The sequence below is a fragment of the Harpia harpyja genome, chromosome 1 (assembly GCF_026419915.1).
Source record: "Harpia harpyja isolate bHarHar1 chromosome 1, bHarHar1 primary haplotype, whole genome shotgun sequence".
Taxonomy (NCBI): Eukaryota; Metazoa; Chordata; class Aves; order Accipitriformes; family Accipitridae; genus Harpia; species Harpia harpyja.
The window spans coordinates 78,279,150-78,306,179 of NC_068940.1; the positions used below are offsets into that span (position 1 = coordinate 78,279,150).

General features: G+C 40.0%; 1 protein-coding gene across 2 annotated transcripts; it reads right to left on the bottom strand.

The window, feature by feature from the left end:
* Positions 1 to 9,444: 9,444 nt before the first annotated feature.
* Positions 9,445 to 26,800, bottom strand: TMEM106B (transmembrane protein 106B). 2 transcript variants are annotated; one of them, XM_052801281.1, is made up of 8 exons: positions 26,684 to 26,800; positions 23,112 to 23,333; positions 20,319 to 20,382; positions 18,893 to 19,052; positions 17,947 to 18,087; positions 17,789 to 17,838; positions 14,349 to 14,402; positions 9,445 to 13,602 (listed from the first exon to the last, which is right to left on the bottom strand). In XM_052801281.1, the coding sequence occupies exons 2-8, from the start codon at positions 23,329 to 23,331 to the stop codon at positions 13,464 to 13,466; spliced, it is 828 nt and encodes a 275-aa protein (XP_052657241.1). In that variant the 5' UTR covers positions 23,332 to 23,333; positions 26,684 to 26,800; the 3' UTR covers positions 9,445 to 13,463. The 2 variants fall into 2 exon arrangements, with proteins under 2 accessions (XP_052657241.1, XP_052657249.1); XM_052801289.1 differs by lacking the exon at positions 26,684 to 26,800 and adding an exon at positions 26,208 to 26,361.
* Positions 26,801 to 27,030: the final 230 nt, after the last annotated feature.

Genomic DNA, 27,030 nt, shown 5'->3' on the forward strand with positions numbered 1-27,030 from the left:
TTCCACCCACTCATGGTTGGTTCACTATCACAATATTAGTAGCATGAAAAGGCTGCCCAGATGACTTTCCCAAAATAAAATAAAATAGGTAAGTTAGATCCAGGAATGTATTTAGTGAAGCGCATCATGAGTGCATTACATTGTCAGAATAAGGCTATACTGATTACCCTGTAAGGTAATACTACTAACAGCATCTATTATTCAAATAGCTCAGGAGGCTAAGAAAAGAAACAAATTCAAGCAAAACAGCATCCTTATTAACCTAAAATCCCAGACCAGTTTGTCTGTTGCATGGTCACTGCAAATATCTCCTGCATTGTTGGAGATGTTCTTCAGTGCCTTATAGACATAAAAAGTATGGAGGAACATGGATGTGAAACACTAGCAAATCTGGTCACTGCATTTGTTGTTATACTAAACATTTGCACCCTCCCAGTGAATTTCCCCTCCCTCAGCTATTAAGACATGACTCAGTCACCCCAGGCTATTTTTACTGACCAGATATCCATTTACCACAAAGTTAAGTGTATACAGAGAATAGATGCAACTGCAGATACACTGGTGCATGTAACTCTCAAACATACTCTTGTTCATACCATGAGAAAATTGCTTTTCAAAATCTGATTTGCAGTGATGATTAACATACATATCTTGAAGATATTATATCCTAATAAGTCTCTTTGTAGTGACGGGGTAAGAGTATCTGCATTTTCAAAATAAGTAAAGCAGTTTGCTCTTTAAAGGTCACAATTTGAGAGCCTGGGAATGAATTCAGGAATTTTTTGTTTTTGAATGCTGGGTCCAAGCCATTAAGCAATACAACTGATTTTAAATAAATTACTAGATACAAACTTCAAGTCTACTATGTGACTGTGCTAAGAACAGGGAGGCATGTCTGAGAAATAAGATTTTCCCAGGCATGTGTTAGAGACTGAATTTGGGATAGGTTTCTCAACGTACTGTTAACAACTTGCTATCTAAGGATGATCATATGGTAAAACTCAAAAGTCTGAACAGGTACCTTTTGTATTTCATTCCCTAGGTAGCAGCACACAGTACCTTTAAAAGTTTAATATTAATTTTATCTACTTTAAAATACTGATGAAGACATCTAGTGGAGAACAGGGTCAGAAATTGATACCAAGATAGGTACATTTGCACAATGCAAAACAGTTTTTTTCCATACTAGTGCTCTATAACACAATATATATTTAAAGCCATCACTCTGACATATTAAGGGAAACATGCATAGCAATGAGGTCTTGAAGCAGCCTCAGTAATAGCAGAGGTGCCCCTGGGACAGAGTCCACAGCTATTGTTTTTAATCAAGAACAACTCTTAACAATGCTTTTTTAGTCCAGAAATCTGAACAGAGCATCTCACATAAGCACCTCTATGTCTCTCACACATTCATCTCGTTCTACCAATGTTCATGTTAATATAATGCTAGTGATATTAATTGCTGTGCTGGTACCATCCTCTCCCACGGATTTATAGTGACCTTGCGCAGAGCTAGGTTTAGGAACAATCCAAACCTACTGAATTCAGAGGCAGCCAAGGGTCACAGTTTCAGCAGGATGAAAGGTAATGATGATTTACAGGGAATTAAAATATTACATCAGTCTCTTCTGGAGTCATTTTGAAATTGATAATTGTATAATTCAAACATTTCTGCCTGAAAGCAAGTCCGTGCTTTGGCAATCAATTTTGACTATCCCAACTATTCCCACACTCAAATTTTCCCTTTTCTCAAGTGTTTACTTCTTTTATGAGCCTGAAGGAGTACTGGGACTCTTTCCCTTTCAGAGACTTGAAGAGAACATTTTTAGCAGGGAGAGGTAGAGAACACAAACGGAGAATACATTTCTATACAGACAGGTCTTAACAGCTACGAGATCCAAGGTTAACTGGCGGAAGCGCACGCTGAGTCAGTATGAAGTGGTTTGCACACATCTGCACAGACATGCCCTGCTCCCTGCCGGCTCAGACCTCCCTTCCAGACTTCCCAAGGGAACTCGAGTCCCACACCTAACCCCCAGCTAGACATGGGGAAAAGGCAGAAAAGTATCACAGCAGTTACTAGAAGGTCCCAGATCCTGCCAGCCTGACCTACTGCGTCTTCTTGAAAGGGTTTGGAAACCCCTTCCTGGTGGTAGGAGAGCTTCTACAAAAGCTTTCCTTCTGCCTGGGGCCTTTAACCCAGTGCTTGCTTCCCCCCATGCTTGGCCCCTTGCTGCCATTCCAGAGGCACGGGCTCGCCTTCCACATTCCTGCATCCAGGGGTACTGGGAGAAGTGGCTGACACCTTTGCAAGGCTACTCTGCCATCTTTGAAAGATTGTGGAGATCCGAAGAGGTCCAAAACAACTGGAGAAAGGAAAATGTTGCCTTCACCTTCAGAAAAGGCCAAAAGGCAAATCCAGGAGCTACATACCAGTGCAGCCTCACTGGGAAAATCATGAAGCAAGTCCTTCTGGATGACACTCCTGGGAAGGAGGAGGGGGTGGACTGGGAGCAGTTGGAGGGGATTTATGAAGGGGATATCATGACCACCGTGACTGGATTTGGGGATGAAGGGAGAGTAGTAGACGTCATTTATCTCCACTTTAGCTTGACTTTTGAGACCATCTCTCACAATATTCTTGTATCCAGCAAGGACATTATGTTCTGGATAGGTGGACAGATAAATCAGTTTAAAAACTGGCTGGGTGATTGGGCTCAGAGGGTAGTGGTTAACAGGCACTACTCTGACTGGGGGCAGGGTCTGTCCTAGGACCTGTCCTGTTTAAAACTGTATCAGTGACCTTAAGGTGACAGTGTACTCTCATCAAGTTTGCAGATGACACCAGACTGGGGGGCCAGCTGATACACTCAAGAGCAAGGCCACCATTCAGAGTGACCTGGACGGGCTGGAGGGATGGGCCACAGGGACCTAACTAAATTTGACAAGGACAAACACAAAGCCCTGCACCTGCAAAAGAATAACCCCTGCAATGAGACAGCCTGGGCGCTGTGGGACTGGGGAGCTGCTCTGCTGAAAAGGATTAAATCCCCCCCCAAAAGAAATTCAGCTTGAATGTCAAAGTAGGCTATGGTTACCAGGCCATCACAAGAAGAGCAAGAGAAGGGAAAACAGATTTTGAGTTTGGTAAGCATTATGTAGCTACACACATACAAACAGGTGTTGCTCAACCTCTTTCATTGAATTCAACTTCTCAGCATCGACACTCTGTATTCTCACTGCTACTCAGTTAATACATACTCAGGTCTTTTACATTTTAAAATCCAAAATAGAACTCTGAATAGGAATATTTCACACATTCAGAAAGAAAGTCATATACTGGATTTATTAGATTGACACTCTATTCCACCTGAACAGTTCAACCGGGACAGCTCCGCTCTTTTCTGGAATGTTATTTTTGCTTCTGGTTGCACTTAAATGCTGAGGTGGGCTAGGCGGTGAAGGGCTGGGAAGCAGAAACCCGCTTTTAACCAGGTTCTCCTCCTCAGCTCCTCAAGCATCACCTGAACTACACCCAGCCTGCTATGGAGGCTGCTGCCGCCAGCCCACGCCGCAGGCTCCAAGCACCATGTGTTGAGGGAAGGCAGCCGTGCCGGCCAGCCTCGGCAGAGGGGTCTTCTACGTACACACAAAAGATGAAACAGCACCAGAATAGGAACCGGGGTGCCTCAGACCACGCTGTAAGTAGCAATCAGTTCTATCTATGAATAAATTGGCAATAACAGTGGGGGAGGGGGGGCTGGAGGGGGGTGGCTTAGGGGCTGGGGGGGGGTTCTTTCTGCTTTTTAAATAAAGGACTCTGCACCCTCCTTCCCCTGGGTTTAGCTGGTCTCATCAAGGTTACTAAGTAACCTTGAGTTGTATTCAGCGTTTTTACAGCTCTTTTGAGAAGGAAATTGAATCCCTCCCATGTTTGAGAAGCCCAGCTTTCAGTTTAAATAGGATTTTTCAAGTATTAGCATATCAAACAGCATAGTTGTCAGCATGCAACATAAGATTAGCACATTTTATTTTTTTCTAAGTCTCAGTTTCCTTCTGCCCTAGTATTTTGCATTTTTAGTGAGGACAAACCAAAGACAAGCTTGGTAGCCATCTGTAGGAGCAAGACATAAAGTATGTCTACACAACCGCTTAATTTGCTTCCAGAAATCAAAAAGTGGCTTAAATCTGTTGGGTCCCTCCATGAACACTGCTGGCCCTCTTGAAGTCTACATGGCAACACTTTAGTCCCGACCCCTGAGAACATTTACCAATACCAAAGAGCTGGATCCTGGCATGCCATACAAGGTGGCAGATATTAAAGTAGCCAGGATCATCTCCTGATTGTAAATCATTGTCCTGGTTTTGGCTGGGATAGAGTTAATTCTCTTGTCTTGTATAGTGTTGTCTTGGATTCAGTATGAGAAGAATGTTGATAACACATTGATGTTTGCAGTTGTTGCCAAGTAGTGTTTAGACTAAGTCAAGGATTTTTCAGCTTCTCATGCCCAGCCAGCAAGAAGGCTGGAGGGGCACAAGAAGTTGGGAGGGGACACAGCCAGGACAGCTGACCCAAACTGGTCAAAGGGATATTCCATACCATGTGATGTCATGTCCAGTATATAAACAGGGGGAAGTGGGGCTGGGGGCGGATCACTGCTTGGGAACTAACTGGGCATCGTTTGGCGAGCTGTGAGAAATTACACTGTGCATCACTTGTTTTGTATATTCCAATTCTTTTATTAGTATTGTCATTTTATTATTGTTATTATTATCATTATTAGTTTCTTCCTTTCTGTTCCTTTGAACTGTTCTTATCTCAACCCATGGGTTTTACCTTTTTCCTTCCGATTCTCTCCACCATCCCACTGGGTGGGGAGGGAGTGAGCAAGCAGCTGTGTGGTGCTTAGTTGCTGGCTGGGGTTAAACCACAACAATCATTCAGAAGGAAGTCAGGCATGTCAGGCCAGGTAGCACGTTAAAAGTGGCATGGAAATAGCAACTCTGCCCCATCTCTGGGCCAGGACTGGCAGCAAGCCAAAACAGTTGTAGATGGTACAAGTTTTAGAATCTATGTTCTGCAGCAATATTTTGGACTTCTAAGGCTTATTTTAATATATCTTGGCATATATTTTATGAAAAGTTCACAAATTTAGTGCCAGCATGGAAAGTGAAATAGTTGTACTGATTCTGTGTCAACATGTTTAAACACACCGAATGTAAAATTTGGTCACAAGTTTATGGTGGGTGAATTCAATCACTTAAATAGATCCCCATGCAGACAGCTGCTAATATTCCCAAAACCTAAACTATCCAGTAGGATATAAGCCTCCAAAACTCATGAAAAACAGTCAGCAGGTCTTTACCTAGTTTTTCTAGATGTTTTCATCTATCGAGGTAACCCTTAGATCATCCCTCTGACCAGTACCAGAACAACAGTCTTGTGGTACGATCATCAAAGGAAAAGTCAAAGGCAAATTATGTTCATTTCTCAACCTCAACTATATTGCTAGGGCTGCTAGAAAAATTGCCTCCTAAAAACCTCTCAGGAATGATATACATCATTACTTTTCAGATATTTGTAACTGCACTCAGTGAAATGTTACATTACAGTGATGCCAAAGCTCCTTAATCAAGTTCTAGTTTTACTGTATTAAGTCATTCACTGGTTCATGAAAAAGCAGCTCCATTAGGGAGCAGTGTCAGCTCCATAGTGCACATGACAGCTCATTAAACTGTGTGGCACCTGCCACCCATACACAGGAAACACCAGTGAGGCATCTCAGCTCTCAGGCTTAAGAGGCAGGGATTCCTGAAGAAGACAACAACAACAAAAAAAAAAAAAAAGGAAAAAAAATCAAAAAAGAAATGTAGAGGGATCTTTACCTCATCTGACATCAAGAGACTTCTAGCAAAATTAAATGTGTGATTTGGTATTCTTTAAATTGCCAGATAGACATCATCTTCACACTAGAAGGCAATTAGTGTCATTCATCACAAGTGTACCTGAAGTTCTCAGGTGAATGTATTAGCACAATAACATATCCCAAGTATGCGCTGAGTTACACAGTTATATAGAAAGCTGTATGAAATTTTGAGAAGTAAAAGGAAAGCAACCTACAGCCAGCCAGGGAAACCTCCAAAACCTTTCAGAAGTTTCTGTCATTGTTGGGTCTTTGAAACTAGGCCATTTTAGATGTCAGATCTTTCAGTAGTTAGATCTCAAACACATCTTCTTTGCGTATCCCAGAACAGCAATTTTTAGGTCTTTAAACCTGTCCAAATTCACATTTGTTTACCTATTCCCATCTGTCAGTGTATTCCCTTTCAATCCTTTTCACACTCTCCAGAGGGACAAAGCGATGTTTGAAGTTTGCCTGGTAGGAATTCACCTTTGTACTCCCCTACCTGCTCCAGATGGAAAAAACAGGAAAGGAATCCAAATCCTGAAGCATTTGGATCAAATAAAACTGTTCACTGCTGAAGGCAAAGTTTTGCCTACCTATTCTCAGACAGGTAGAACAAGAGAGAAGCAGTTCTTCATGCCTTCAAGCTTTTATTTATATATAGTGAAATAGTGCTTAAAGGTTATTGTTCTCCAATTTACAATGTTCAATAAAGGGCTTGTCTAAAAAGGAAAGTTTGGACAACAGTTGCAACAACTCGGGGAAGGAGAAAGGACTGTATGAGAAAGAAAATAGCAAGCATGACTAATTTTCCCACCTAAACTTAGCTTTTAAAAAAATAAGCATTTTTAAAGACAGCCACAAGCTGAAACAAAACAGCCTAAAAAAACTCCCACACCCTAAGCCCTCATTAGTTATCCATTAGAAGTCATACCAGAAAACCAATGTAGCAGTTACAAATATACAACAGGTTTCTCCAGGAGAAACCTTAATAAATCCCACTAAGGCATTCCAAAACATCTGTAACAGACTACCTGTAACATTTGAACGTTATGAATGTTTTGAATGCTTCAAATAAAGCCATGTTCTTTGTTGTCCAGCTTTTAAAGATTAAACCTTTTAGGCAATAATGGTTCTTTAAAGTAACTGTAAATAGCTGTACTGGGTCTGGCTGGGATAGAGTTAATTTTCTTCATAGCAGCACATATAGCACTGTTTCACTGGTTTGGGTTTGCAGCTAAAACAGTGCTAGTAACACACCAGTGTCTTGGTTAATGCTGAGCAGTGCTCCTATAGCACAGAGGTTTCCTTTTTCATTGCCACCTCCTCCCCCCCCAAATATGCAGTGACTCAGCTGGGGGTAGTCAAGAAGCTGGGAGGGGACACAGCCAGGACAGATGCTCCTAACTGACCAACGGGGTATTCCATATGGGATCATGCTCCAGCAATAAAAGCTCAGGGAAAGGAGGATGAAGGAGGGACATTTGGGGTTACAGTGTTTGTCTTCCCATTGTAAACACCTGCCTGCTGACAGGAAATGAATTCCTTATATTGCTTTGCCTGTGCACACAGCTTTGCTCCCCTATTACGCTGTCTTTATCCTTACGCATGAGTTTTCTTGCTTTTGTCCTGATGCTCTCCACTATCCCACCAGGGGGAAAAGTGTCTGAGCAACTGGATGGGGGCTCACCTGCTGGCTGGGGTCAACCCACCACAACAGCCTAGATTTTTAACTCAGTTACTTTAATAGTCCAGTCAGACAACAGTAATGCGTTCACATATGGTGCTTAGCTTTCAGATACTCCAATTTATTACAGACTTAAAATAAAACATAATATAAAAAAAGCAGATTGCAAAGTTTTCACATCATGGAATGCTAATACTTACAAAAATTGAAATCATACCATTGAAAATACATGAAAGCTTGTGGAAAAAATATGGGAGATAGGGGAAAACTTGTGGGAGATAGGGAAGAAGGAGAGAAAAGTATTGTCAGTTTAAAAAAAAAAAGATACATGACCCAAGCTTTTTTTAATAGAAAATTTAATATCATTCTTTGAGTCAAACAATCCTGTCTAGAAACATACTCATAATGAAGATTTTGAACCTCTAAATAACAAGGTCCCTTGCCCCAGTTAACTTACATTAAGATCACTTCTGTGTCCTACAAGTCATTCCCAAATACCCCTTGACTTATAAAGCGTATATCATGCTTAAGTTGATAGATTGTTTGCTACACAGTCACAAGAACAACAGTTTACAATTCTTAAGTTACAAAAATAGTTATCACTCATTAGTATTTCTATACATATCTCAAGCTATTATATTCACACTCTGTACAGTGGATGTTAACAGTGGTTAAGTTTGCTTCCTTAAACAAAACAAAAATAACTAAATGACTGACAGTCAGACCCAAAATACTCAGGCACCATAATATACTTGCATGTCTGGCACTAAATATCCCTGCCCATGCAAAGCAAAAGCAGTTTCAGTACCCAAAAGACATACGCATCCAGGTTGTAAGACCCTTATGATGGTTGATGGAAGAGGACAGTATCAGGATCAGTATGTTACTGCCACTAAACAGTCTCACACTACACTGTAGGGCCTGACACTAATTGTACAGATTCTTTGCAGCCAACTGTTCTGTCCAACAGGCCTGCCTACAGGCAGAAAAGCAGGTTTACGTGGCAAAAGCTGTAGGGCAACAGAGCAAACTACCCCAAACTACCCCTCTGGTAATGACCAGAATTCCCCAGCTAAAGGTAAAATAGGAAGGTGACTTCTCAAGTAGACAACCACTGGATGTTTTTGCCATACCCAAATTGTTTTCAACATGTTTTGGTCGGGTTTTGACTTGGGTTTTATTCTCTGCCCCTCAAGCCAAAAAAAAAAAAATCTAGATTTTTTGGCGTCATCAGCGGCAACACTTAACAGGTGTTTTGCTGGTTGCAGTAGTCCATTATTGAAGTACATTGGTTGAACTTGCATTACTTATCCTTCCCTTCCAGAAGTAACAGTAAGCCTGGAAGCATTGCTACGGTTGTGGCATTTTGTTAGACAGGCAAGTAAAAAAATTTAGTTCTTAGAGGTATTACTGCTAGTCTTACTTATCTCTTAACTCTCAAAGTCCAGTCCAGCTGATGTTAAGCTTCACATAGCTGCCCAACTGTGAAACAAGTCACTCATTTCACAAGATGCTGCCTGGGAACAGATAGATGTCCCACTACAGATTTGGGGGGTGGGAAGAGAAGCAAAACCACAACTAATCCCCACGTCATCAGCACCACGGGGGGGGGGGGGGGGGGGGGGGGAAGGAAGCCTTAAATGCCAAATAAGAAATAACACTATTTTTCTTTTAACATTTCTGAATCTAGAAATCTCTCTCATACTACTCCAAGCACCATCCTTTCCATCATGAGGGCACAGTACTTCAATCAGATGTTTAAAGACCCTAATGTTTCAATCCAAGCACTTCAAGATTCAGTGCTCAAATGGTTAGCTTTATACACCACATGCTAAAACACCAAGAGTCATGTTTGCAGTGTACTACTATGAAAAAATTTATTCACTTGCAGAACTTCAAGGACAATTTGGAGCAAGGTCAACTGAAGCATGTACTTAAGTTTGCCAACATAAGGCTGCAAAATATAAACACCACCATGTTAATATCAAGGTCATGCACACCTCAGAAGTGCACTAAGAACTTCAAAGCTATACCACACAGGAAAAAGATAGTTATGCTTGTCTTTATAAAAGATTAAGCAGCAACTATCCCCTAAATATCAAGATGAATGATGAACAAATTATAAATGAGCTTCTATAGGCTTTTCCCCACACCAGGAATTCAAGAGTAAGCGTCAGGTACTACATCTTTTAGTAAGAGCGCTTCCCTTTAAATCTCTCCAAATGGATATTTGATGGTTAGATCTTTGAGTTCGTTTGGTGGTTTTATTCATTCATTTATTTTTAAAGCATCATATTTAAAATGTAAAATAATTTTGTTGTCCAGGTCAGAATGGCCAAAGAGCCAACATCTTTATGCATTTAAGTATTCCATATTAATTTACCTTAAGTTGTAATTTTGAAATTTTACAGTTATTCTATACAGAATACATTAAATTTTGCTTTTCAATTGTGCCATTACAGTACAACATCTGGACCACTGTTTTAAGAGATAACTAACAGAGCTTCCACTTTAAAGTGCAACAGGTTTTGGTACAGGAATTGCTACAAAGAACTCAAGTGACAAGAATTATACTAGAAATAAATCCCTTGAAGCACAACACTACAATGCCAGTATATATGTATTTGATAGTATTCAAAGATTGTGGGGAAGTTACAAGTGAAATATGAATCAATTCAGAAAAAGTCCTTCAGAAACCATCTTACATACAGGAAAACAGACCAGAAAAAAATTACAATTCTTCAAGCTGACCTTCTGGGAGAGAATTTGTACTTACTGATTTACAGTGAACCAAAACGATTGCCTTTTTTATTTTAAAAATCAAGATAAAAAATGTGAAATAATTACAGCTCTGTCACTTGGATCTATTCTCATACCTTGTTTACAAAGTTATACAGGTTAATACTGACCTCCCTTGCTCCCTTCGCATGTTTCCAAGCTCAGCCACAGAAATGAAGTCTAAGTTAAGTATTCAAACAGATGCTTGCCTGCTTATCTGATCAGATCTTATATTAAAAGTAGTAGTTAAATTCAAATACTTGCCTTGTTTGGTTAGTAAAATGCTGACAGTTTTGCAAGGACATACAAGCACACGCAGAATCTTAAGCCTTTGATTCTCCTGTAACTGACTTAATTTGAGGATTCATCAATAGGATCTTTACCCCACCCTTTAAGATGAGAACTCTTAGTCATTCCATAAGTCTACTACACATTGATGGTGTTAAAGTTCATACCCATTAGAAATCCCAGATGACAGACATTAAGAGCTGTATCTTCCTCCTTCTGCCACATACATGGAAAGAATAATTCCACTCATAATTCTTTATTTTAAATTAGCCAATACCAATCATTTCATGCAACATAAGACCAACAGATTTAGGTATGTATTTTGCTCAGCATGTCTGCCAGACTTTCAAAGGTCAGTTTGAGTCTCAACACTGTGTAACAGTGTAACCTCCCCCCACCATGCCTGTTCCAAGTGGCATTCATTACTGTCACCAAATAATTTTATCATTGTGCCATTCAGTTACTTTAGATTAGCTTTTATCCTTTGAAGAAAAATTTTTTTTAAATTGATACAAATATCTGCCTAGAGATGTTTTCTTCTTTTTCTACAACAAAAAAACAAACAAAAAAACAACCCCAAACAAACAAAACCAACACTCTAGTTGTAAATACTTCAGCCTAGCAGAAAAAAATCCATATCACTTGCTGGCTGACTTCAGATCTGGCATGATTTAAAGCAGAATTCTCTCCCTAATCTCCAATATAAGCAAATCTTTCTACAACAGGTAACATAGAAGAGTTTACCCCTCTGCTTCTACCCAGCTCCCCACTATCCTGGTCTTTAGTTATCACCTGTATCTTTTCAGACTATCACACAAGTTTCTGCATGTATTTTATCAGCCACAGGACTAAACCTCATCTATACTCTAGGAAGACTAGAGTCAATTGTGAACTAGTTTCCCCCATGATTGTAAGCTGTAATAAAGAGTGTTTACTTTTAAGTGCCCAGATTCAAGAATAATTTTCAGAACGTAACTACAATAAGTCATCAGAATTGACTATTCCAGTTCTAGAAGTTCTCCAAAGCCAAAGGCTGACATCTTCATCTTATCAACAACTATATGAAACTGACAGTTTAGGTTCCAAAATTTTTCATAGACATTCAGAATAAGTGCTTATAGCAATTCAAAGAGAGAAGAGTTTTTTTTGTATGGTTACTTAATTTCTTTTAAATCAGCCTTACATCATCAATATTCTTTTCCCCACCCACCCAGTTAGGTCCACCTAAGAAAGGCTGACAAAGAAAAGTGTAATATAGACATGCACCTCCACTGAAGTACTGGAGCATAAGAGATTGTTAGTTGCAAGAAGTTACTCAGCAGCCTTTTTCCATAGTGTTTATTGCCAATTCATTTTATATAGCTTATTTCCAGGAGATGGGCAGCATAAAAACCGCAACATCTATTTTAAAAAAATATATTGTTCATTACAATGCAACAGTCTCAATAGTACCTTCTTACAGCTGCATCTTATCTAATTCAGAAATAAAACAATCCTGATCTAGTTAATTAAAAAAAAAGTCTCGTACCTAACCCTTAGAACAGTCAGCCTTCAGAAGTCAAGCAACTTTGGACCCCAAATTTACAATCACCACATTTGATAACCCCAGAAATTCTCACTGTGCAAACTATCCTACTGAAAATATTTAATAGCTTTGTTATAAGTCAGTCATGATTACATCAGCATTTACTCTTACAGAAAGAACTGCTTTATTCTCACTTACATAACTTTGATGTGAACTGTGAGTGCTCTGGAGATTCAGGCAACTACTGCATTGCCTACTGAGCCTGCGCACTAAATATACACACCTCAACATATTAACACTTAGAAGTAGCTTAGATACACAGTATATTAAAACAATAAAAATGATGAAAATTTACATCAAGCTGCCCAAACCCATGGCTCAAATAGTTTCCCATCTAGTTCCAACTACACGATCTTGATTTTAATAGCTGTACTCAAAAGTTTACTAAAAAACAAAGGAGAAAAAACACTGTCAAAGTCTTTACCCATTCGTTTTCTACAGTCTTGAATTTTTCCTTTGTCAGTAATGATTCTGGGAGTTGGTTTTTGTTTTGTTTTTAAATCCAACTTTAAATCTAACAACATACATTCTCCTTACAACATCCCAGAGGTAGCAGGAGGCAGTATGAATGAAAAGATGCCAGATTCTAGAGTTGCACATTCAAGTATAGTGTCATCCAAGAGAGCTTTCCTAGCTTTCACAGACTGCATGTCACCTCTAATCATGTACAGCAAACAAGAAGTAGAATCCCCAAATAAAGAACTATGGCCACTGGGTTACTAACAGAAGTTTCACACGCAGATACCTCAAAGTAATCTTGTTTACTTAAGTAGTAATACTGCCAGTTTCAATAGTCAAATATCAATAACTGAAGTATAAACTTAAAATTTATGAGTATCAATTTTTCTAAAATGCTCATTAGTGACACATTTCACCTAAACACAGACATACACACAGTTACTCTAAGTTGATGTACCACACTGTAAGGAAAGGTCCCATTTCAGTTCAAGAATCTGATATTCCCCCTCTCCCTCCCACCACACAACTTGACAGAAGTGCTTACAGTAATAGAAAGCAAACAGAAGGGGAAAACACAACATTTAACAAGTGCATCTATATACATTTTGCACCTTCTCCCTCCTTGCATCTAAAGTGAACGGGTCACCATGTTCGCTATGCTTTACATGCACATACTCTCCCCTTCACATAGTACCAGTCCTATTCAAAGGATCTCTGCAAGCATCAACAGCAGTCATTCCACACTAACCAACAGGTGCTTTTACTGCGGAGGCTGAAGTACATTTAAATATTCTGACTGGCCCAGCTGGTAGGTGGTGTTTCCTCCACAGTCCACATACTGGTATCTCTCCTGGGATATCTGCTCAGAGTGGCCAAAGTAAGAGGTTGTCACTGTCACTCTTAAAAAAGACAAAACATAAGAGAGATTTGTTTTGTGAGAGGCTTGAGTTTGCCATTCTAAAGATCAGTGTTTTTACATTGCTAGGGGTTTTTAAGGGAAAATTTTTGGAACAAAATAAGTTTTAAATAAGTTAAAAACAATACTAGTTTACCACTATAGATCTTCTCCATTAACCTGAGCAGACTTTTTTTTCTAAAGAAGGTAGTAAAGCTGAGGTTTACTCATTAATACCTTGCTTTGTGAGGAGAAAGCAAATCATTAGAGAAGCCACAGCCATGGTTGGTCTACACCTCCCCTCTTCAACCCCTCTTAAGAAAAAAAAAAAAAAAAAGACCCCACCATGCTGCTATTTATGCAATCAGTCACAAAAAGTGGACTCTGGCCACATACTAAAGCCTGTAACTGTTTCAAAATCACGAAGATCTCGGCAATTTTTGAACAGTGGCTGATACACAAACTCATTTCAAAGTATTTGAGACCTTAATAGCTCCACGGCTACAGCCCAACTGCAGAGCAGATACAGTAGTAACAGTTCCACCTATTCAAGTATCTTTACAGAACCAGAACCGTCAAAAGACATAGTTCTGTTTCAAGAACCATGAAGTTATTACACTAGAAAGCAAGCTGATTTCATTTTATCTGTGATGCACAGACTCCAGGATTAAGTATTTCTGAGTAGTATTTCAACAAAAATTACATAGCTTTTAAAGTTGTTTCCAACAAATAGGAAGTTTCCATACTTACTGCATCATCACTACTATGTTATGCACTTTGATAGATACTAAAGTACAGAAGTCACTGCAAAAAAGAAAAACAACTGTTAGCATTTGCATCCAGCTTTTACAGGTAATTATCCAAAAAGCAAGAATCATGGCTTCAACTGGAAATTCTGCTGTCTGGGTATATACAGACCATAGAGTTGCTAGCAACAGCAACTAAAACACTTGTTGAAAAACACTGCCAGCAACTGTATACTCACCTAGGTCTACTTTTATATACACAGTCTTGCTCTCACATGAACTATATTCAAAAGTGCTTGCTTACATGTAATGCTTGCCAACAAAAGTGTCCTGTGAAACAGTGTTCACACCATCTTTCAGAAGCTAACCAAAGTTAACCTGAACCACTACCTTAAAGCATGTCAACATCACTTCATCACTGATGAAGACTTTTACTATGAAGGGATATAGACATGATTTGCTGCAATTTCACTTCACATGAAATTGATATATAGAAAGGAAAATTTACAACAAAAGGTCAACATTATGCCAACCTCAGCATCTTTTCAAGTAAAAGCAGCAATTTCTATGAAAAAAAAAAAAGTAGTCCTGAAGGCTTGCTGTTCTTGCTCAAAAAGTATCAAGGACTTAGGAAAGTCCCCCTTTTTTTTTTTTCCACTCATCCACTTCTGTAGTATGCAAGGTAACCTTTAACCAATCTGCAGAGATCTCAAGTCAGAGTTATTGTTCTCTCATGAGATACCCTTTTCAGACTTACATCTTCTGACATGCACCTACATATCAGTTATACAGAGCACTATGTAAATATATACTTCCCCCCCGCTTAAATCAATTGCTCTTGGTCACAAATTTATCAGCTCTGGAATGAAAGGCATGTGATCAGTGCAATAAGATTGCATGGCAGCCACCCACAATATTTGCATGCCATTGTCATTCTTTTCCCCAGCACCAAACACATGATGAAGTATTAAACAGTGAATGAACACAGGTGATCCAAATTGTATGAAAATACAAATAAAACAGTCCAGTATTAAAAGTTGTTTTATATTGATATCTGTAGTAATAACAAATATTTGGATTTTTTTCCCTGCTAGGCTTAAAACAGGATTTAGCTAAACCATAATGCCAGATAGTTATTCTAATTTTCTAATCCAAAATATAGACAACCTGTAACATAACATAAAGCCAGCTCATATCCAACAGCACATACTGGCGGACAAGCAGAAAGGTATACCACCAACATAATCTGGACTTAAAAATCCCCACTATCTGGAAATAAATCAGTTTAAAAAAAAACCCAAAACACACAAGCCAACCAACCAAAAAAATCCCCGTAAAAAACACACACCACACAGCACAAAACTGTAGCTAGGAAACTACATTGAAGGTGAACTCCACATTGAGCCAGCTCTCTAAAATTAATGTGTGGAAATGCCCTGTATGATGTGGATTTCATCATACAGGTCTGCTGAATCCATATGACTGTATGCAGACGCTTCAGGTCTCTAAGATCTCCTGTATTCAACCTAAGCTAATTTTACAGGACATACTCTCCAGGATCCAAACAACTAGCTAGTTAAGACTAACACAAGACCTAAATTGACTAGCTGGGGAAACACTGAAATGTGATCCACTACAAACTCCAATGCTATAACCCACAATACTATCTGTATTACAAATATCCCAGGGCCTTCACTGGAGTCAAGTTAGATATCTGTGTGTGGAAAAAAAACCCAAACACAGTAAAAAATACAAAACTCCACTAAGACCAGCTGAAGCTATATTGGCTGGTTATTCAAACTAAGGAAGCTCACTTGCTGTCTCCAGGGTTGCTCCATACAGTGAGCTCAGGCTTCCCAGGCTTTCAAGACTCACAATACAGTGAAAGAGCAGAAACCCATCAGCGACAATAACTGTCAACAGGTCAGGAAGGTCAACTAATACTAACTGTGTAACGTACAGAAAATCTGGAGAAAATGAACAACTACAGTTTTGTGTGTGGCTCAAATTCTGTTTAGTACATTCTGAACACATCACAAGCACTAGGACCTTGTTGTATTCAGCCTGTACAAGAACTTAGATCCTTAACTGACACAAACTTCCATAGTTATGGGTCTCTTATTATCAGTTATAGCCCATGCTCAGCATCACTGTGCTGAAGCAATGATTATTTTCACATGCGTACAAATCACCTATTAGTCTGCTCTTCTAGTAACATTCACAAACACTTGCTGTCCTGAAGGAGGGCAAGTGCACATTACAGACTACTGGCACTGACACATGACCGTTTCTCTGCCTCTACTCCAAGACTGCACAATCTACCTCCGAGCTGGACCAGCGAGCACATCGTTTTTCCACACTGTTACCAAGGCTGCAGCTATCAAGCAGAAAAGCCTGAAAGCCATTCAGTTCAATCCACAGGCAGAGCAGCTTTTGCCTGTCCACATCCAAAGTCATCCAGGTTTTCTAAGGTTAGTCACCAGCTTGCAGGTAAAAGTTGCAGCGATTGTTGGGAACACTCAACAGCATTACTGAAATTAAGGCCACAATACTGAGCATGAAAGAAGTCTCAACGCAGTATTGCACAAAAAGTACAACCAGGTAGGTATTAGCATGAGTTCTATGAAGGCCATGTTTATTCCTCATGCATCCAAAGGGTGAGCAGATCCACAGGATTCAGCATTTACATAAAGCTAACTTACGTGCTTTTAAGAGGTGACAGAAGTACAACACTTTCTGCTTATTTAAAGTTAGTGCCCACTTTGCTATTTCATATCTATTTCAATTTATTCCAATACTTCAAAGCTGTAAGTTTCTTTTCCACCCCAAAGGGGCTGGCATCACTGAACATGCACAGAGACCTGAAGTCTCAATAGTTAACCCTTTCTGTTCAGTCTGCATTTCAGTGTAAGAGAACTAATACTTGGTTCTGTTACCATGATATACTGAGCTAATAGTCTGTTGGTCAAATGAACTTTCAGAAGCTATGAATAAAACTGCTTATAGGACAGGCTGTAAACACTGCTTACCTTTGCATACACATGGTCTGAAGAAAAGTAACACAAGTTAGCCTCTAATTTGTATAGAATTAAACACAAATTCCCTCTACCATCAGAGAAATTTGTGGGAAAGTTACTAAAGAGTGTTAGGGGAACACACCCGCACCTTCACCCCTAAAAGCAGCAGGTCTTAGCTATTGCCAAGGCCTAAAACATTGGGATAGAGATACCATTCAAAGTGCTGAGAGCCAGGTACAACAAGCCAGTATATGAAACTCTTGAAACAACTGTGGTTTCAGTATTTTTCAGTACTATTAAACTCACACAAAGAAAATGCCACAACATCTCTCCAAATACATTTCTGCTGACTTTGAAAAAAATCTTTTTTAGCACCATTGTAATTTTTAATAAGATCCATGTGACATTTAGAGGTTAATACACTTACAACATGTAGCTCATTTCATCTTGTATGACTGTGGGCACCATATAGTCAATCTGAAAAAAAAAAAAAAGAAAAAAGAAAAAAAGCAGTGCAAACACAAATAAGTAAATTTATGTATGAAGATTAACAGGTATTCGACTTTGAAAGCCTATCCTATTTACCTGTTTCATATCCAGAGGACCAATGTTGGTGATGTTGTTTAGCCGTGCTTTGCCAATAACTGTTTTTGAAAACTGAACTTGGGCTGTGATATTTGCCACTTCAACAGAATAATAGTTGTTGTTCGTTATATTTAGTGTGTTCTGAAAAAAAACCAACCCCAAACATAAAACATTAACAGCTATCCATTCTGTGTATCTTGATAAGCACACATTTTGAACTTTGTGCCTGAGACAGTAATACCTAAAATTATACAAGTATATTTCCCTGCCTTCTAGGACTGGGGGCAGGGTGGGGCATAAGGGACCATCACTTAACCCCTTGCTCAGTTTTTTGTGCCAATATATTGAATAGCACAAACTGGTGCCCACCCTCCACTGCAAATACTGCATTTCTTTCTATCCTCAATTATTCCTCCCTGGAAATTTAGCTATCACAGGACCCTCTTCTCCATAGCTGCTTTGCCTTATTTAAAAGGAGGAACACCACCAAAAGTCTTTAGGCAATCCTGTATTGACTGCATTACCAAGAAGTCAAGAAGCATGTGGAAAGAACCCCTTTGAGTTTTAAGGTGGATAAGAAATCATTTTTCCTCAAACCCAATTTTGACAGATGCATGATACCAGGGCAGAGTTTAATAACATCCCTGCATACACACACTGCATTTCACTCATATTCCAAAAATAATGCAGAGAACTCCAAAGTCACTGGTCCCACGAAAACAGAAGACTCAATAGTAGCTTGCAACTACACCTCTACAGCTACAGGAACCAGCCACAGCACGTCCAGTCACATTTTTCAAACTGGTCATTGTATCTGCTGGTATTTCTTAAGGCACTAACTAAGCTTACCAGCCAGACCACAATTTCTATGTATATTAAACTCTCACAGTAGTATCTCTTGTTGCATTTATCCATTACAAACATCCAAACAGATAGCTAGACTTACCGTAATATTTAGATATATTATACGTCTACCCTGTTCATAAGTGACATATACTGACTTCACACCAATGTATTCAACGTCAATTGAGCGAGGAAACAAGAAGAATACAGCCAGCCCAGAAAGTAGTAAACATACAATTACAGAAGCAGTCACGTAGAGCTTTCTGGAGAAAAAAAGAGCACATTTCAGAGTCAAAAGCACAGTAAACAATTGTGGAATGTTATTTTCTTTTAAGTGATAAGGAGCATGACTAGTCAATACAACTAGTTCAGTCTATTTCTAGCTTCCATTAGCTTCCAAAGGGGAAAAAAAAGCTATGCTGCACTTCACATCTATGTCTGAAACAGAGATGTTACTCTTGTATATACATCAGAAATCAAGTTTCAAAACATGTGGTTATCCCAACATTTGTAACAAAGATGAAAATGGAAGAGGTAACTACATATGTGCTTTGAAACATAAGCACTTCTTAAAATTTATTTATAGCAGAACTTTTGTCATTCTGTGGGACTCTTGCACAACACACCCAAAAAGGAGAATAAAACTCTTATATGCCTTACATGGGATTCTTTGTCATAAGAGACTTTCAGGGAAAGTGTTAGACTCCTGCTAAGGAACAGGAAATTCACAATTAACTTAATATAAAAGGGGGAAAGGGGTGTATGTTAATTAAAAAATACACAAATAAAAGGCTCAACTGCAGCTCCAATTTTCTCAAAATTAGAACACTAAAGGAATATGTTTCAAATTTGTACTACTATTACATCAGATGTATGATCCAGGATAGTAGTACATGAAGTTACTGTATTTTTTTTCCTGGCACTCATTTCTGTTTACTACAGAAACATCCAAACACTAAGGAAAAAGAAAAAACAAAGTGTCAGAACAAGAAGCCCTGAGCACTGTAATTAAACCTTTAAGCAGATCCTAGAAAAAAAAAAAATTAAATATGCTGTAACAGAATGATAATATGTTGATTTTGCTAGCTGTTCAGAGCTTTACAAATTAATTTCTAGGTGACTTATTTTGTAGTAGTAGCCCAAAGAAGTTATCACTTTACTCAAGACTTTAACACTGAGGATGTATCTGCTTAGATCAATTAAGATGCTACAGAGATTGAGAAATACTTGCATAATTACTGTAGACATTCAGATAAATATCTACATGAAGAGATCATACAGCATTACTTAGCTTTGTAAGAGATACTGTGATGGGAGTATGTACACCTGTTAATAAATAACTCTCCAAGAGTTAAAGGTTGAGGCTGATATTACTCACAAGCAGGATTCTTTCAATACTGAATGCAAGAAAACATTTCAGTGATTTTTGCTTGATTCTTCTTAACACTATCTCCTTTAAATTGCTGAATTTTAACTAGAAGAGAAGAATTAACTGTAGATTCGTGTATCACAACTAACTATTAACTTACGTTCTTCTTGGCCTCAGTCTCTGATCACTGTATGGAATTAAGGCTACCAGCTGATTTTCCTGCCCTGGAAACAAAAACACCCTTTCAGAATTTAAACAAACAAAGAATACATATTTTTGCAGTTATTTCAAACAAAGAGTACCCCTTATAACTTAATGGCAACAAAGAATAAACACTGAAGTTAAACATTTAAATTCCAGATAACAACCCAAGTGGAATACTACTGTAGCTTATGTCACTTTCTGAAATAGAGCGCAGCTTACACAACATGGAGAGGAAAAAACCACCAAGCCCACAAAGACCAAAACAGCAACAAATTCTGTGCTGCATACATAAACAGGAGGCAGCATGCCTCTGGCACCATTTCCTGGAAAGAAATTGAGGTACATTAACAGCTTCCAGTTCTCTATGCCAGACCATATAAAGTCATACGACAAAACATTCGGAAGTTCAGACAGGAAGAATTGATCCAGAAAGCATTCTACATGCACTCTTCTGAAAAGCAAAAGTCAGGTTTGTTTTAAAAAAAAAAAAATTAAAAAAAAAAAATTGGGGTGACTGGCAACATAAATTATATATACAGTGCATTCTGGAAATCACTGGTATATACAACCATTTCTCATGGGACTGAGCTGCAGCACCCTGGAAGTCAAAAAAGTATCTACTGGAATTCCTCCAAGCAACAAGTTACTTCACTACAGAGCATTTTTAAAAGGGGGATATTTTAACAGTAGAAATAAAGAACACAAGCACAGATGATTTGTTGAAAACACACAGACTACATCTGCCTGTATAGCTTTTGCTATTTGCTGTACAAGAAAATGGAATTGAGATTCATCCATATGAGAACAGAGAGGCCTCAAGACCAAGTCAGATTTGTATTTTTTAAGCCAAATGCAGAATTTGACCAGCACTATCACTTAGCTAATCAGCCACTTAGAAGTGATTCCATGCTGAATCACTAAGCTGAGCAAAGCATGCTAACTAAGCAGGCAGTAGTATGTAACATCAACCTTCTAAAAAACCTCTACCAATTTAAAACAGTTCTTCATCTCAGCTTCAATGAAGCATCTTCAACTTTTGAACAAAACAGCCCAGTCCTACTTTCATACTTTACCATACTGAAAAGCTAAAGCTGTCCAAGTAAAACACAATTCCACATGTTTATTACACACTTTAGCCATATCACATTACGTATCTTCCCTACTAGTCATTCAGTCATTCTGTGAACACTTAATTTTTCCCCTACTCCCATCAGAAAATCCCAAACGATTTTTTTTCTAAAGTAATGAGGAATAATTAGACAGACAGCCCTATTTGTTCTGATAACTCATTTCAAGTTCTAGTTTTAATCACATTATTTCGTTAGAACGTACGGACAACATGCATTTTTAATAGTTACTGCAAAACGGTTAACAAATTAACTCACATTTGCTTAAGTATCACATTCAAGAATCCTATAGTCAAAGAAATAAGCTTTTGAACATAAGAATCGCGCTATTATTAAATTTTAGCTAGCACCATTTTGAGTAAGACTTGCTATTGAAATTATCAAGTATTTCAAGTTAGCAAGCTAACAGAACAAACTTCCTTCTCGTCTTTCAGTTAATTTTTAGTTGCCTAGCTCTTCCACACTTCAAGTTTACTGAATTCAGAGGTACTCAAAGAACACATTATAGTATAAAGTTTAACAGCTAAACCACAAATCTCTTATGATATTTGCAACCATTTAAATATCCTCTGCCCCCTGCCACTTATTCACAGGTGAGACAGAAGTATTTGTGAACTATACCAGAACATAATCTGACTGAAGCCCATGTACAAGGACAATATGGCACAGACATTAGTCAATTTTCCCAAGTTGCTGGTCAAAATCAGTTCTGAGAGGTTTTACACCCAATAATCTATCTTGGATAAGAGTTCTGGCAAAAGCAAAGCAGTCCCAAACATGAAACCTCATCAGTTCCTCCCCTGCTCATCAAAGGGAAAATTTTACAGCTGAAGCAGAAGGCTGTGCCTTGGCACACTGCATTTGCCACTCTCTCCTTTTGCCCAGTTTCAGACACCCTGCATCTTTCTTTCAAAGGTCTCTTCCTAAATAGCTATTGAGGTGGCTTATCATATAGAAGTGTAATAACACAGAATTTTTTATTAAAAGGAAAAGCAAAGGATGAGGGCAGTAAGCAAACAAAACAGTTAGGCATGAAGACTAATGCTGTGCAGCCTACTCCTTCCCAGGGCAGCCAGAGATCCTATATATTTTCAACTCCCAGCTGGGGTCCTCTGTCTAGCAGGGACAGATGGGACAAAGGGAAGGTAAAGGAAATCGAGGGGCACTGGCAGCAGTGAGGGCAAGAAAAATTCATTATAAATGATCAGGGAAAAGGTGTCGTAGCACAGGTCTACTTTTCACTCTCTGTATTTGCAGCTATTTTTGCAGACATATATTGATTCAAATAGTTTAAGATAAGTAGTTAAAAAAATGCAATAAAGTGTCAGGAAAACAAAGGTTTGCAAATTCAACTTGCAAGAGCTAGGGTTATGTGCGAATTTAAAGCTGAGAAGCAAGGAACACTGGTATTGTACAGACAAGAGAAGACCCAACAGGTAACAGCCAAAACTGACTCAATTTGTTTTGTTCATCCAGTGTAATCATAACAAAATGTTTAGTGCGAAAAAGTCAAACACTTCATCTTGACTAGGAGAGCTATTTGTTACAGATTATTATAGTTACAACTGCACATAGTTATGAGGTAAATTTATGGGTTAAAAAAAGAAATAAAGAAAACTTACCTCGTGGAATTCTTCCTGTTCCCTGGCAAGTTGGGCAGGTGACACTGTCTCTTCCTGTAAATTCCACGTAGGGAAACTGCGATACATCTCCACATCTGCCATCTTCGTTGTGCGATTCTGAGTGAACTAACCCATTTCTCATATTATCAGACACTGTGCCTCCATCATAGCCATCTTCCTTGCATGTGTGCATAGGCAGGTGAGAAAGTGATTTTCCCATGTCTAAAATAACAACCAGAAGAAAGTTTTCAGGGACAACGATTCAAACACAGCTTGCATTTATTCCTCCACATCAGGTAACTGTTAGTCTATCATCATTACTCTGACAAGACTCCTGTTGCCCTCTGTTCAGATCCCTTAAGACCTGCAAAGCGCTAAGGCCCTGTCATGCTGGAGTCGATCCCAAGCTGTAAGAACATGAACTAACCGGGACTTTTGTTCAGATCCTCCAATACACACAGGTTGAAGGGAGATCGATAAGAGGCTTTTAAGTTAGAACAGTACAATTGCTGGCAGAAGGTTACAACAGTCCAGCAGCGCTTTTCAAAGGATTGCTATTGTACAGTTTTTCACACAATACATTAATCTTTGTGTAAAAAAAAAAAAAAAAATATCAAGACTGGGCTCTAGAAAGCAAGTTTGCAATTTTCAGTGGGGTCTACACACACTACAGACTCAATTCTAATAAGCTTTTTAGGTTGGACTTGATTTGAGAACACGGGATCAGCTACTAGTTTCCAAGCTAGAAATATAGTTCTCCAGGTGTTTAAACTGATGATTCCCTTTAATCCAAAAGAGGACTGATTCACAGGAAAGTCAAGGAAAAAAACAGGAGTTACTTTAACATAGCTGCTGGCAATACATAGCATTTATAAAGACTTGTTAAAAAAAAAAAGTATTCATCACAAAAGCATTTTTGCTACCTATGCAAATTTTAAAATTTTCTCATTAGTGTAGCTTTTCAGTCATGACACTGAAACTACCTTGAAACACAGAACACCTGAAACTAAAGGCTGTAATGGAGTGATACAAGTGGAAACCTTCCTAGTTTGCAACAGGTGGAAAACAAACTCAAAGTTAAAAAAATAAATCTGTACAGTAGTGGCAATCAGTTGTGCAGCTTATCCTAACACCCATTTTAGTTACTTAACAGACAGTGACATCAGCCACTCAATTCACCAGTGTCTTGGGGAACAGGATGATTTAAAAAGAGTATGCAAAACTTCATTTTTTTTTTTTTTTCCATTGTAAGTGGCATTTTTAAAGTAGCTGCTAGTAATGATCATGCTCATTCACTGAGGAAGAAAGCCATAAGAGGAAGATTAAGGGAGCAAAAAAGTCAGAATATTTTAAACCAACCCCTCAAGACAGAACAGAAAGATCTCAAATATGGTGATGTAACACAAGCACAACATTAATTCATTATATTGCCAGAAAGCCTAGGTGAATGTAGGAGGGGAAAAGTAATTCAACAAATGCCAACAAGTCCCAGTTACTGTTCCAGCAAATATGCAGCATTATTTTATTCATTTAAGTCATTAAACCCTTACAAGAAGGAAAACTATTTATCCTTATGCTGCTGCAGCACTTTTTAAACATTCTAAGTTTGGGAGCCATTCAGTAATGGAAACTGTTGAACTGAAAATTAAAACTATTGAGCTATTGAAAAGAATTTTCTGAAAAAGCTGTTGACAATGTTGAAGATTACTCCACATGGGGTTTTTGCTTACTGTTCTCCTTGAAGCTGACCTACAGCCTTTAAGCTACGAAATTTAAGTCTTGCAGCTTAGGCAATAGCTGTCACAGTTAGAGGCCTGAAAGCTTAGGGATCAATCCCTGGTGCTGTTGTGCTACAACTGTATTCAACTTACCTGCTCTACTGATGGTAGGCTCAGGCTATGCCTACATTAACAACTAAATACAGAACAAGTAGCAACTCCATAGAAATAAACAGTTATTGAGGATCCAACATTCACACTATACTATACATATGTTTTTGTGCGTTTATTTCATACTAGCTCTTGTCTAGCCTGACAACACTCACTCACAACTGGAGTGCACCTAGCTTTAGCTTCTTCCAAAAGGAAGAGTTCATGCACTCCCAGATCACAATGACGTGAACCAAAGTGCAGAAAGCAAGGATGACTGGGAACTCATTTCAAGAGCACACCCTTTATTTGAACTGATACTAATGCAGATGTATCCTCTAATGCCAGCTGTACCTGAGCTTCACTAATTAGAATTTAATTATTGTTCTACTGCCAGACTTAGAGACATGTCTTGGTTCACAAATGAGAGAACAGAAAACCACCTTCAGGTGAAATGTGTTCCTCCAACATGCTTTTCCCCCTGCAACCAAGCACCGAACCTTATTACAGCTGACCAAAACTCAAGAACACTTTGTTCTTTTATCCAACACTTATATGCTGAACAGTAGCAGTCCTAGGAGTATATCATCTTCATAGGTGACAGCCTCTACACCACCATCAAAGTCACAAACCATCCTTCCTCAACAGCTATGCTTTGACCAAGTCTCTCCCTCATACTGATGTATACACTCTAGTCTCCTTGGACTTTCCTGGGGCTTCCTTGAATTCACAGTCTGTTAGGAGTTTGGTAAGTTAAAAAACGTCGTGATAAGCAGCTTTTGTTTAAGACTGCGCCCTTCAGCTTGCTATGGCACTGTAGCATGAGAGTATGTAGACAAAACCCAAACAATGTCCCAGGCATACAGAACCACCACATCCTGAGTTACATGCAGGACTCGGGGGAAAAAATTTTTTGTTTATAAACTCAATGAAACTTTATAGTTAAACTAGATTGCTATACTTGTTCAAAGAGTTCGGCTGGCATTCTTACCCCTTATATGCAAACATATAAGCTTGAGGTTTACAAACCTACTTCTTTTTCAAAACAGCACGACTTTTTAAGCACGACCACCTTCTGCCCTACCAGCTGCGGCTTAATCACCAACGTTGCAAGCTCCTCCGAAACAGAGAAAGCTGCAAGATAAGGTGATGACTTGGCAGTCACAAACTCGCTCAGCACGGGCAGGCATCTCCAGTGCTGCCTTTCACGACCCCTTTAGAGACCCACCTCTCAGACACAGCCTGCTCGGTAAGACTGGCACTGCCAAAAATACAGGAGTCAAGCACCTCCCTCAGATTTACGGATTTTCTCGCCCGTCAAGACAGAGCGGCAGCTGCTCTCGCAAACATGGCGAAGTTTCCAGCCGGCGGCCGCGGACCAACGTCCGGCAAGCTCGGCCGCTGCCGGGCTGCCCCGGGCGGGCCCCTGCACCCGCCCGGACGGCGGGGGCGAGTCGAGGGGGGTGCGTGTGTGTCTCGGCGCGGAGGGGCGCGGGCGGCCGCCCCGGCCGCCCGAAGGTAAGCAAGGCCCCGCCGCGGGCCTGTCCGGGCCTCGCCGAAGCCCACGAACCACCGCCGCGGCCCCCCGCCCGGCGCCCAGCTCCGCCAGGGCCTCGCAGCCACAGACCGCGCTCGGCCCGGCTCCCGCCCCAGGCATGCCGCCGACCCCCGGCTCCCCTCTGCCGCTGGAGCGGCCCTCCCCACCTGCGGGCCAGGGGAGGGCGAGCTGCACCGGGCTCGGCGAGGCAGCAGAACCGGAGGCTCCAGGTACGACGCAGCTGCCCCGGCGCTAAACCCCGGATCCGGGGCGTGCGCAGGCGCGGGGAGGCGGGGGGCGGTGCCGCCTGGGTCCCGTCCCGTCCCGTCCCGTCCCGTCCCGTCCCGTCCCTGTTGGCCGCGAGCGGGGCTGGGCCCGGTTCCCCGCGGGGGCCGGGGCGCGGGGCGTCCCCGCTGTTCCCCTCGCCGCTGGGCGCCGCGCCGGCGGTGGCTGCTGCGGCCCGGCCAGGCCGCGCCGCACCTGCCCTCCTGGTCGGCGGAAGGCTCGGGAATCG